We start from the raw sequence: 13,649 nt of genomic DNA on the forward strand, positions 1-13,649 counted from the left end.
ACACTCATTAGACTGTCCCAAATCTGAAACACTGATCTAATCACCTGCTGGTAAAGGTGAGGCTCAACAGGAAATCTTATCTGTTACTAGAGGAAATGTAAAATGGCATAGCAACTTCCAAAGGCAGTTGGGCAGTTGTTTCCAATGCGAAATGTAGGCTTACCATTTGATTCACCAGTTGCACTACTTGCTACTTAATCATCGGAGTTAAAAAAAATATTTCCATACAAAATCTTGAAAATAACAGCTTTTTTTCATAATTGTGAAAACTTTAAAACAACCAAGATGTCCTTCAATAGTTGAAAGGATAAACAAACTGGTACATCAAGACAATGGAGCACTATCCACTGCTAAAAAGATATAAGCTATGAAACTATAAATAAACACAGAGGAAACTTAAATGCATTTTATTAAGTGAAAGAAGCCAGTCTGAAAAGGTTACATGCTGTCTGATCTTTACTCTGTTCTCTAAAAGTTAAAATTATGGAGACAATACAAAGACATCAGGGTTGGTAGGAGGGAAAGATGGATAGACGAAGCACAGTATTTTAGGGCAGTGAAACTTCTCAGTGTGGGACTGTAATAGTGAATAGGTGTCAGGTACAGTTGCCCAAACCATCAGAATGAACTTGAATACAAACTTAGACATTTGGTGATAACGTGGTGTGTTTATATAGGTTCATCAATTATAATAAATGTACCATTCTTGGAGAGAGTATACTCATATGGCAGAAAAGGGTATGTGAGAGTACCTTGCACTCAATTTTGCTGTGAAACTAAAAAGTTAATCCTATTTAAAAAAGAAAGCTTCCATGTGTTGAAGAGATGTGTAACCCTAACAAAGACATGCAATTTTCATTCAACTAAAATAAGTGTTGATATTTTCTGGTTTATTTTCTTATGATTATTGCATTCATTTTAAAGTAAGAATGTGCATGTCTGATAAGGACACTTATTTTATCCGTAGCTGCCTGATACAAGTAAGCTAAATGTAATTTTTAATGAAATATAGTTGGAACATAATTAACCACAGACACAAAAATCTCAATTTCAGCAAACAAAATATTAACTGTCATTTAACAAATATAATCTCTCTAAATTTTCCTATAATAGGGAAATCATAAACAGCCTCTGGATCTCACATACATTTATTTACATTAAGTGCCGAGGCAAAATTATGTATGCTCATTTAAATAATCAGAGATTTGGTTTTATTCTAAAGCAGGGATTCTCATGTTGAGGGAACATAAAAATCAAGTATTGGAAAGAGGAAGGATCTTAGAAACTCAGTAGGCAAACAGAAACCAAGAGACAAGGCAACTATTGTCAAGATCCAGCCAAGCAGAAATGCCCAGGATGCAATATGCTTACATCTTCTGCCCAGAAGACCTAATCAATTATAGTTCGCTCAGAAATATGACTCTAAGTCAAAACATTCTGTGTATAACCCTGAAGGGGGGCGTTTGGACAAACAAACAACTGCAAAGTATGGATTAAAGAGCAGAAAATTTCAACAGGCTTGTGCTTACCTGTAAGTCTAGCCTGCTATCATTTGAAACTTCAAACAGATATTGCATGAATGATTATGTGGGTATGTAAGGTTGCTTATAAATGATGTACCAAGATAAATACTATTACAAGAACATTAGCCCCAAAACAAAGAAGTAAATTTGTAATCCACGTAAATATGAAATCACAGTAACCAATATTATTTGTTTGAGGCAAAGTTCTGGCTGAGATATTACAAAATTCTTGAACTGGGAAGTAATCCCCAAATATCTCAGGTAAAGTCCAGTGATTATAGCTGTCTGGCAGGAGGATTAGGCAACTCTGCAAAAGGAAAACTTGGCAAATTAACTCTGCAGGTATAAGCAATAATGTAAGGACAGCTTAGTTCAAATCGACAAATTGACAACAGCTATGTGCAGATAATCCTACAAAATTGAGTCACACTTTATTCAGATTGGCATTGTGAGTGTCACAAAAATGAATAATAGGACTTTCTTTTTTAAATGAATTATTTTTTATTTACTCCCAGATTATTGACTTATTTTAACTAAGTATTTTGTTAAATGAATAAATAACTCTTTTCACTTCCCACCTTATAAAGCTAATGAATTGTTAATACTGTTCCAGAGGATAATTGTATAATACCACATATCTGACACTCTACTCCATTTTATCACTGCTTATGTCCTTTATAAGCATTTATTGTAGATTCCTATACTGTTTTGAGGATTCTATGATAGTTTCCCTTGAAATAAATTTATCCTGTTCATTCCAATCAGTTATCTTCTAAATTGTTTAGATTATATTACAGTCTATCTTTAAAATCCACAATGACTTCTCATTACCTATATTTATCTGCTCTCATTTATTTCTGTTCTATATCACATGGCATTCTGGGAAACTCTACCATATAGCCAAATAGCCAATCCCTCATGGTATATTCACTTATTTTGAAAAGTAATTCCTTAATCTCCACTTGTAAATATTCTTATATCTCAGAATGCCACTTTTGCAGTAGAACTTGGGTAAGTTACCCCAGGAAAATCTAATCAGTTATCTACATGTTTCATTCTGCCATTTGGGGAATCAGTATCATGTCAAAGGGCCAGATGGCTCAACATTGTAAAAGCTATATAAGACAGAACCAAAGCCAACATTATTATTTTTTTAAAGATGTTTTTTTATGAGAGAGAGAGGTAATTTTTTTAATATTTATTTTTTAGTTTTCAGCGGACATAACATTTTTACTTGTATGTGGTGCTGAGGATCGAACCCAGCGCCATGTGCATGCCAGGTGAGCATGCTACCACTTGAGCCACATCCCTAGCCCCAACATTATTCTTAAAGGAGGAAAAAAAATGAAAACATTTCCTCTAAAAAGAGCAACAAGATAAGGGTGCCCACTTTCACCCCTAATGTTCAACATAATTCTTGAAACTCTAGCCAGAGCAATCAGACAAGAGAAGGAAATTAAAGGCATATAAATAGGAAAAGAAGAGCTCAAATTATTTTTGTTGATGGTGTGATCCTATATTTATAAGACCCACATATCTCCACTAGAAGACATTCACTCATAAATGAATTCAGCAAAGTAGCCCTATACAAGATCAATATTCATAAATTAATTAGTTTACCATACTTTGATGATGAAAAAGAAATTAGAAAAAATATCCCATGCCCAATAGCCTCAAAATATAAAATATTTGAAAATCAGTCTAACAAAAGAGGTAAAGTACCTGTACAATGAAAACTATAGAACACTAAAGGAAGAAATTGGAGAAGACCTTGGAAGACAGAAAGACCTCCCATGTTCTTGGATAGGGTTACAAGTTTTGTTGTTTATAGGAGAATATGTAATGTTTCTGTGTTTCTTTTATGAGTGGTAAAAAGTGCCTGTTCAGAATAGATCATCTAACAAGTTTTGTTTTAATTTGTGAATTCATTGCATTAAAGAAGCCTCAAATTATTTATGCATCTGGATGAAAAGCAAGAATGTGGCTGTGTTCTCTATTTTTGTCCCCAAAGTTAATATAGTTCCTGACTCTAGGATAAGCAGTTTGTAATGAATTTTTAAATGATCCATTAAACACATAGTTTTCTAGATTTGATGAGAGTGTTCTATTTAAATTTGGGGGAAATTAAAGTGAAAACATGTGGGGTAGATAAAACCAAGAAACCACTTGTGATCCATATCTGACTGAAAATGAATATTAAAAATTAATAAGTGCCACATTTCTTCAAAATGTCCAGTAGTCACCTCCTATGTGGAGGTTACATTCCAAGCTCCTAATGGGTGTCTGAAACCACAGATAGTACCAAACTCTCTATGTGTTATCTTTTCCTCTATATACATGGTTATTATAAATCAGGCATAGTAAGAGATTAACAGGTATAACAAAATAGAACAATTACAACAATGTATTATAGTAAAAGATCTAAATACAGTCCTTTCCCTCAAAATATATTATTGCCTATACATTTTTCTTGTGATAATATATCCCAAGATTCAAACCACTGTTAACCATGGGTCACTGAAGCTGTGGAAATCAAAACTGCAGATAAGAAAGGACTACTGTAGGTTGTGGCATATATTCTATATAAGTCATATTCATTTGGATTATCAGTGTGCTTTATCATTTCAAAAAATTATATTTTATATCTATTTGAACTATAATTTTCACAAGCTACTCTTAGTATTTTCTTTAGCTATTTTCACTATAACTAAACATTACAAAAGAGTAATTTGGATAATTTTTATCTCACCAGATAACACAAATCTGTATCACTGGCTGGGTGTAATGCAAGGAAGGGACAAAGATGAAATGGAAACATCTTCCTTTTTTGGTCATAATATCACTCCTCAGCGTGTCAAAACATCATCTGTTTCTGGCTCAGCTTATTCCAGGTAAGTGGTATGCTTTTGTTTCATCAATAATTAGTATTCTATATTTCTTTAAATTTGTTTGATTTTAAAAAAAAATTGTGCATTGTAACTCAAATGTGTTTCTTGTCTTTGGAACTTGTAAGTCTGTGTGAATGGCTTCTTACATGTGTGTGATGATAAACTTCAGGGATGAAATGGTCACTCTTGAATACATAGTGCATTATTAACTCCCAGAAAAGTATGAGAAAAATTCAATGTCAATGAAACATAAAAGGAGTTATTGTATTAACTACGTGAATTAAAGTGTCAGAAGAGTAATTATAATAGGAGAAAGATGTGAAACACCAGAAGCATTGGGTAGTCACAAATGCATGTCAGTATGTTAGAAAAGGACCATAAAAAAAAAGTGAAACATTTAAAACTAAAATTCCCTTAGAATAGTGACATTTTAATTAACAGGCTGAACGTTGTCAGAATATAAAATGCAACATGCTGCTATGTTGCTACCATAGTTACCATTGTTATGTGTGAAATTAGAAACCTATTTCCTTGAAGTCATAATTTTATTACTGGTACGAAAAAAGCATTTATATGAAGTGTTTTACTTAAACTATTTTATAGGAAAGTAACTAAACCCAAAGTTATGGTAGAAGAATGTAGAAAAAAATACTTTGATGCATTAATCAAAATATAATTTTACATTTCCTCTTAAATAGAACTATAAGGGATATCTATATTATCATTTATACCCACACACAAATTGAGAATTATAAAATATCCAGAGTCCTCACTTTTTTTTCTCTCTGCTGGGAAAATTGTGTAGGATGTAAGGATCTTGCAAACAAATAGATTTATATGCCCATTAAAAACATTTCTGTATGATTGAAGGGTATAGAAAATTTGGTGTTTTGCAAGAAAATGTACTTATAGGCATTTTACTGAATTAGGCTAACACACTGAAATTTCTACACATTTTAAATTTCAACTATTACTACATTCTCTTTTTTTTGCTAGCATTAAGAACCAATGTCAAAAACTGACAATAAGAAAATTCAATGCCTTTTTGAATACAACTACAATGTAAAAAATTTCAAGTTCATTCACTGTTTTACAAATTGTTATGATAAATATAATACTTATTTAAAAGTGTTTTGAAAGCTACAACTTGTAGATACGTACATAGATAAAGTTTAGTTGAATTTGTCCTTAAACTGTCTGGTAGCTAATAGCTGCCACAGGTCTACAAAGTTAGTCTGTGATCTAGTTTTTTAGCAGATGTTAAAAACTCAGAATGGTCAGGTGAGGTTTGAAACATATTTATCTATCTACTCAAAGAAAGAATGCATGCATGAGTAGTTATGGCAGGGAGGTATGAGGTTAATGTAGGGAATAAAAATATGTTCTTTATTCAAAAGGATATATATATAATTTCTGAGCAAACCAAACTGGAACATTTAGGTGCAAAAATTGTCAACACTCTGGTTATTATCTTACATGCAAGCACTTTTAAATATAAAGAGATCTTAAAATACATGAGTTTATTTTCCAATAAGATATGTGGATTGGTAACGAAGTAATAGATTGGTTATCAGTGAGTTAAAAATATGCCATACAGATTAGTGACTTGGGATCCATTTTGAGGCAACATCTAAAAACGAAATAAGGGTAGCCAAAATGGGATGCATAGTTAGAGATGCCTTTTTTTTTTCAGGATCACAGAGTTCAAAAATTATTTCAAAGTAATTTATCTGTCAAAAGAAATATGCTATTAGCTTTTCAAAAGGAACACCTGCCGAGTAAAAGTCATTTTCATAACTGCCTCCATTGGAAGCATTGGTTTCAGGCTAGGGAGGTTAGAAAACCTACTGAAAGGACTCATCATTCTTCGAATGTTGCTTCCTTCCCATTCATCTTAGAATGAGGTCCTGATTCTTTTGTTGTTGTTCTAGCTTTCTTACATTCATTACAAACCTCGCATCTGGAATGAATTTAGCATAGCTCACAGGAAGCAAAAATGTAACTTTGAAGATCAAATATCAGTGTCTTTTTTAAAAGCCGAGTTTTTCAAGTCAACGGACTATGTCTACCCTTCCCCTTAAGAAATATCTTCCTTCATCAGAAATTTATTTTGAAAGTCAGATAAAGGAACAAAAAATGTAGCATGATTCTTAACAAATGAAAAGGTTGTATTCCATAGTACTTGACTTGGAGAGTTATTTTTGGCACAGGTGTCTAATGAAACAACATGTATCAGAGGACAATATAAAAGAACAAGATTATTAATTGCTAGATCTATATTATCTTATTACCACAACAATATAGTGGTTTATAGTCAAGTTACAGTTATTTTACTTGGTGTAACTAAATATCAATATATCATTTCAATATAATGTCTGGAATTGATGGATTGTCCTAGTTTTTTAATCTTTTATTTCAATGTATACTGCATTTTAAAAATTGCTTTCAGGTTTTACAATATTACAAGTGAAGCAGTTGATGTGTCAGAGTGTGAAATTGAAATCACTTGTACATATAAATAAATATATACTCTTGTTGGTGAAAAGTAAATTAGTGTTAAGAGAAAAGGAAAAATTAAAAAGTGCATCTTGGAATAACCAACTACTTGAGTTTTTGCCTCATTGTATACAGAGCCTTCCAAAATTGGCTTCCTCTTTATTAAAACCACTGGTAGACACTCATCTTGTTAATTTCCTTTATCTCTAATTTATGTGTAAAATACATTCCTACACCAGCTTTGGTTATCTCTTGAGGCATGCTGTATCTGGGCTGCACCACATCTTTATTTAATCTCTGCTGAAAAGGAATCTGACAGATACCCATCTTCACATTTTAACCATCCACCTTTAATTGCAACAGATGTCAAGAAGACAATGAAAGACAAATGTTAAATGACACGTTTTAAAATTACACAGTTCACCTAAAGTGGAATTGAACTGAAATTTTGAAGAATAACTATGGTAAAAAATCAACAAAAATAAATAAATAAATTCTAGGTTTACATTGCAAGATTTTAGATAGAAATACATGAAGGAAAAGCCTACAAGGTTATATTTCTATTTGAATAAATCAGACAACCCATTTTAAAGTTAAGCATGATTTATTTTTCCTCTTCATTCTCTAAATGTGTGCCAGTGCTGTCCTTCATTAGAGATGCAGGTGCTGACAGGGTTATTTCCTTTGCCCTGCCTCATGTCAACAAGCCTTGAGTGTGAGACTTTCTGAAATGATTTACTGCTCCCCCCGCCCCACCATCCCTCCTCCACCACTTCAGTATCTTGCTATTATACTCAGAGGAAGGTAATTGCACGGAGCTACATGTTATAAGGATTTGAATCATCCCTTGAATGGTAAATTTTTTGAAAAAGAATCCTTTGATGTAAAATTCTAGAAATCATAATATATTTCATATATTCCAAATTTTTGCATTTTAGTTTTTATATGGCTAACAGATATATTTGAGGAATTATTTCAGACTTTTAAAATGCTCCTCTATAACATGAAATAAATAATGAAAATAAATTTCTGAAATCTAAAGGGGACAGACTCTTTAAGCATTTTCTTTGAAATGTTTTGATTAACAATTGATGTTTCATATACACTTCCTTAAGAAAAATTTTATCCACAGGAATATGTTTTCCAAAGATTGAATTAGTTTCAATAGTAGAATAGTCATGGACAATAATCACAACTATGCACATTCTTTAGAATCTATAGAGATTGATTGTTTGAAAGCAAATGATTTTTTAAATTGCAATGACTGTTCAAAAATCAATGAAGCATTTGAAAAGTTTTAGATATTTATTCAATTAAGATATAATACTTAAGTATAAAAATACTTAAACTTGTACAGTTTTGAACTGACAGAAGTACTCTAAATAAAACTAATTTGTACGTGCTACTTGACAAATCTGTATTTCTGGAGAATTTTTAATCAACAAGATTTTATAGATTATTTTTCTGTATAAACTTCTAAGGCACTTATTACAAATGAAGTTTTCTAAGGTTCTTGGCAAAATGACTGAAATAAAGAATCTAAATTTGAATCTATAATTTATAAGTATCTAAAATTATCAAATTATTCTGTTATTATATATAATTTGAGAAACATAGCTTTACACCTATTTTAGATGGTAATTGGATTTTTTTGCTAAATTAAATAAATAAATAAATCAGTAGAGTCCAGGGTAACACTTGAGGAGGTTATGGAAGATGACTGGGTAAGCAAGAAGATAAAAAACCACAGGAAAGTGACTCATGAGGGCTTTGTACATGGATAGACATGTAAGCTTTAGTAGTCTTACAGGGTTGGAAATGTGTGGGTGGGAAGGTGAATTGTAGACTTTTGACAAGATACAGGGATTCAAGTATAAGGAGCATCTCATTCAATCTGGCAGAAAGACAAGGTTCATATTAAAAGAAATTTGGAGAAGTTCCCAGGCAGAGTTTTGAAATTCAAACCACAAGAGCATTTTACAAATGCTGAGCGGCTTTAACTGTAAATCTGCTTTGTAAGAAGTAGTGAGAGATCTGAGGAGTAACCTAATAAAATTATATTAATTAGAACAGTGAATCAGGTGGGAAAATGGTATATCAATTTGTTCCTTAATTTATTTTTTCAACCTGTACCTACTGTGGCAAATTTTTCTTGTAAATTTGAGGAATACAGAGTGAATGAGTATAGGCTTAGTATTTTTCATTCTCCTTTTCTGTGCAGAAAACAATCTTAAAAATCAATTACTACCCAGGCAACATGGGAGGCTGAGGCAGGAGTTTTACAAGTTCAACCTCAGACTCATAAACAGCAAGATTCTGTCTGAAATATGAAATACAAAGGACAGGGGATAGGGTCATTGGTAAGGCAGCCCTGGGTTCAAATCCCAGTCTCAGAATAAAAAAAATATATACATTTAATTTTCTAATTATAATATATTGTCATTACAATAGAAAAGAGGGAATTTTTTCTGAAATTATTCAAGTTTTCTTTGAAAACTATTAAGAAAGTAAGTAGTAAATAGAAAGTATTTAAGTTCATCAAAACATATTATAAGACAAACATTGGTTCTATAATCAAATGGATGCATACAATTATGCTCATGAATTTTTAATTTGACATTTATACTTCTTTATATGTTGAAAATAATTTAATTATGAATATATATTAAATCTGAATGTTTATGAATAAATTAATTAAAGGAAGAATGTACCAATAAAGATCTCATTTTGAATGAAACAATAGCAATGAAAAACAGGAAAACTTAAAAAGATAGTAGGATATAGATTCCAAGAAAATGAGTGATAATAGAAAGTGGGAGGGAAAGGAGAAAGAGCTGTTAATAAAAGGAGAGGTGTTAATAATTCTTTGTGGTTGAGCTAATGATGGCATCTTCAAAAAATAAAACAAGAGGGCTGGAGATGTAGCGAATTGGTAGAGTGCTTTCCTAGCATGTGCAAGGTCCTGGATTTGATCCCAAGCGCCACAAATAAATAAAAACATAAAATTATAAAGCAGACACAGAGTGATGATATTTAGTATATATCCATCATTAAATTATTTTTAACATAAAAAGAAATATATATATAAAAATGTTAAAAATGCATGAGCATAATAGTATGCATCCATTTGATTATAGAACTAATATTTGTCTTATATGTTTGATGAGCTTAAATTCTTAAGGAACTCAAAATGTTGTTTAAAGTCACCATGAACAGATGCATCCACACATATAGATATATATATGTACACACACATCTGTATTTATTACTTAGTATTGTCCCTTGTATAGATGTTAACAGTAGTGGAATATTCTAGTCAATTAAGCAAGTTAAAGGGAAAAGTCATAAGATTAATATTATGCAAACTATATAATAAAGGGCTGTAAAATATATGATACATATGAATTTTCCTCAGTGTAGCTGTATTGCTCAAGATTTTCACTCTTGACATACATATATATCTTAACATACATGTTTAATATGTATTCACACATATACATACAAATATGATTTTATATTTGTGTGTTTGCAAGTGTCACAAAGAACTGAAATTCTATCCATAGATTATCAAGTCTTGAAAGAAAACAAATACTGAAGGAGGGAAAATAGCATTTCTTACTGTGCAGAGACCATCATTCAGGTTAAGATGAGATCTTAATAACTAGAGAAATTGCCAGCTGCACTACAATTCTGTATCTCTTATTAGCCTTGATCTTCTAGTGTGAAGCTTTATTTAATTGTTTAAGTAGATGGAAGCAAACTAACAGAACCAGTCAGCTATGAGATCCTCATGAAGAAACTTGTATTTGCAATCTAGCTGTAGATTCCAGGAATACTCTTCCCTGATGATATGGCCTTTGTGATGAACCTGGCTTGAAAAACCCCATGTGCCACCCAGTCTACCTAATTAAGCCATCAGAATGCATTGCACCAAACAGAGTGCCTCATATGGACCGGTATAAGTAATTTTTGCTTCTCTATTGCTTGGTTAATAGAAAGAGGCGCTATCCTAGATTATGACTGATAGACTCTGTGTGGTACAGCTGTTGTAATTGTGCCTGAGGGTCGAGAAAGCCTTTGGTTAAAAAAAAAAAAAAAAAAGCAAACCGTTTGCCTGAGACATTGGCATTACTTCATTCAACTATGTTTCCCCGGATTTCCCAGTGAGCATTCATTTATTTTACTTGACTCTTTCTTCCATCCAGGTGCCACTTCCCTTTGTTGTATAAACAGACAAAACTCGACTACATGAGATAATTGCTTTGAAAATGGTTTCTTTTATTGATTCAATATTTCATTGAGAAAATCATGTTTTTTCCTATTAAAATATGAAAATATATTAATAATTTGTCATAAGAATAAGTTGAACACATGTAGGCCCTGAAAGCATAAAAATATGCCAGAACTGGCTTTCTACTCAAAAGAGGTATTTACTATAAATTTTGAAAGAAGAGCATCATAACACACATGTGTGTGCATATACATAGATATTTATATATGGATGTGTGTGTGTGTGTGTGTGTGTGTGTGTGTGTGTATATATATATATATATATATGCACATTTTTTAAGCACATATGTTTAAGTATAGGTTTATATAAAATGGCATTTGTGTTTTCATTCTAAATTATTCATGCAGGTCTAGCTATTATACAAAATCTGTTGGTAAGAAATAAATTTTATCCTGGTAAACATAAGATAAAATTTATCATGACCTGTCATTTTTTTTCCATCAGTGTTAATGGCCATTCTTGAAATTGCTAAGATACTAGGGCAATGCGTCTACTTAAATATTTTGTATATGAAAAAAACCTGTAGAGATATATAATGAAAATTCACATTTTTCTATCTGAATAGCCTTGCAACTGTTTTAATATTTCACCCTTTATAGGTTCATAGCTTGACATGCAATTCAAAAACAGGCATCAGTAGTTGTCCCTATTATAATAAACTGAGATGGGGGCTCCAGTGTCTCTATGGTTGTTACTCTTATTCATGGTGTCATTGCTCATTGAGGTTTTTTTTTTTTATTGGTTGTTCACAACATTACAAAGCTCTTGACATATCATATTTCATACATTAGATTGAAGTGGGTTATGAACTCCCAATTTTACCCCAAATGCAGATTGCAGAATCACGTCGGTTACACATCCACAATTTTACATAATGCCCAATTAGTAACTGTTGTATTCTGCTACCTTTCCTATCCCCTACTATCCCCCCTCCCCTCCCCTCCCATCTTCTCTCTCTACCCCATCTACTGTAATTCATTACTCTCCTTGTTTATTTTCCCATTCCCCTCACAACCTCTTATATGTAATTTTGTATAGCAATGAGGGTCTCCCTTCATTTCCATGCAATTTCCCTTTTCTCTCCCTTTCCCTCCCATCTCATGACTCTGAGTTTTAATCATAAGGTTGTGATTCTAACATCTTTTTCCTATACTTTCCACTTTTTTTGTCTTTTATTTTCTAATATGATGAGAAAATTCTGGTGTTGAAATAATCACTATCTAAAAGGAAATGTTACTCTGTATATATGATATATGCTTTAAACAAATCTTATATTTATAAGGCAAAAATTATTGTAAAATACATATCTGTGTATTGGTAAAGAAAAAATATAACTACCAATTAAACCACAATAGAATGTCATGGATAGTTTTATTCAATGATTAGTCATCCTACCTTTCATTCTTTTGAAGTTTCTTTCATCTTTAAATGAGGGAGCTGATAATTTTCTTTTGCATTTAGATTGGCAGGTGGCAAAAATTTTAACATTTATTTGGAAAATAGTTTCTTCTACCAAAGGGTATCTTCTTAAATAGCTTAATTTCTGTTTCACAAGAAAATATAGATTATGGCTATTCCTCCAAAATCTTGTTGCCTTCATGGATGTCAAATCTATGTCTAATCTTGTTTCTGAGCCTGGAATAACAATAACATTTACTGACAATACTGAATATATTGGTATTGTGGAAGACATATTAAATAATAATTAAACTCAACTTGTATACTCCCTTTAATACACATAACTCTGATGACTTCACAATAAAAACAGTTATGACCAAGTAAGTGCATCAGAACCAATGATATTGCATCAAAATTGCCTTTCAACTCACAGGAAATATTATCAACTGTAAGAATTCAGACAGGAATTAAATATAAAAAAATGTAATCAAACTGCTAAAATATGATATATGGAGGGAAATTAAGCTGGTACATTCTACATGTTCTTCAAAATTGTTTTATGTGAAGATAACCAGTTATTAATAGATTACTTTCTAAAGCCACAAATATGGTAAATGTAAAAAAACATATATAGTACAATAGGAATACAAATGTGTTGAAAATGAATCCATTTATAGGCTAATTTTTTACTCCAGATGGAAGACTTTCTTGGGTTTAGGAGCCTGTTCATTATAAAACCAAGGCTATTTACTTAGGATGTTTGTACCTTTATAATAGCTGAAATTCTTAAGAAATATTTATAACACCAACATGCATATTACAGTTGTTTATCAGACTATTCTTTATAAAACTCTTTTCATAGAATCTCCTTAAAAGAAAAAGCACAGTTTCAGTAGGTACTATGCTGTTTTTCCACAAATTATCTCTCAATGGTAATAATTCAATAATAAGAATGGACTTCATTATGCTTTCAAAAGTACAATGATGTATAATTATGTACAGATTAAAATAGTTGTTGAGTATTGATTAAATGGTAGATATAATTTTAAAAAC

The 13,649-nt window shown here is 31.5% G+C and overlaps 1 protein-coding gene across 1 annotated transcript in view; it reads left to right on the forward strand.

The window, feature by feature from the left end:
- The window catches only part of Robo1 (roundabout guidance receptor 1), a 1,016,703-nt gene that overhangs the window by 128,762 nt on the left and 874,292 nt on the right, over positions 1-13,649 (forward strand). The window contains exon 2 of the mRNA XM_078044437.1: positions 4,276-4,414. Coding sequence (XP_077900563.1) covers positions 4,327-4,414 — 88 coding nt within the window. The 5' untranslated portion in view covers positions 4,276-4,326. The remainder of the gene's footprint in view (positions 1-4,275; positions 4,415-13,649) is intronic.

This window comes from Ictidomys tridecemlineatus, chromosome 3, assembly GCF_052094955.1.
Source record: "Ictidomys tridecemlineatus isolate mIctTri1 chromosome 3, mIctTri1.hap1, whole genome shotgun sequence".
NCBI lineage: Eukaryota > Metazoa > Chordata > Mammalia > Rodentia > Sciuridae > Ictidomys > Ictidomys tridecemlineatus.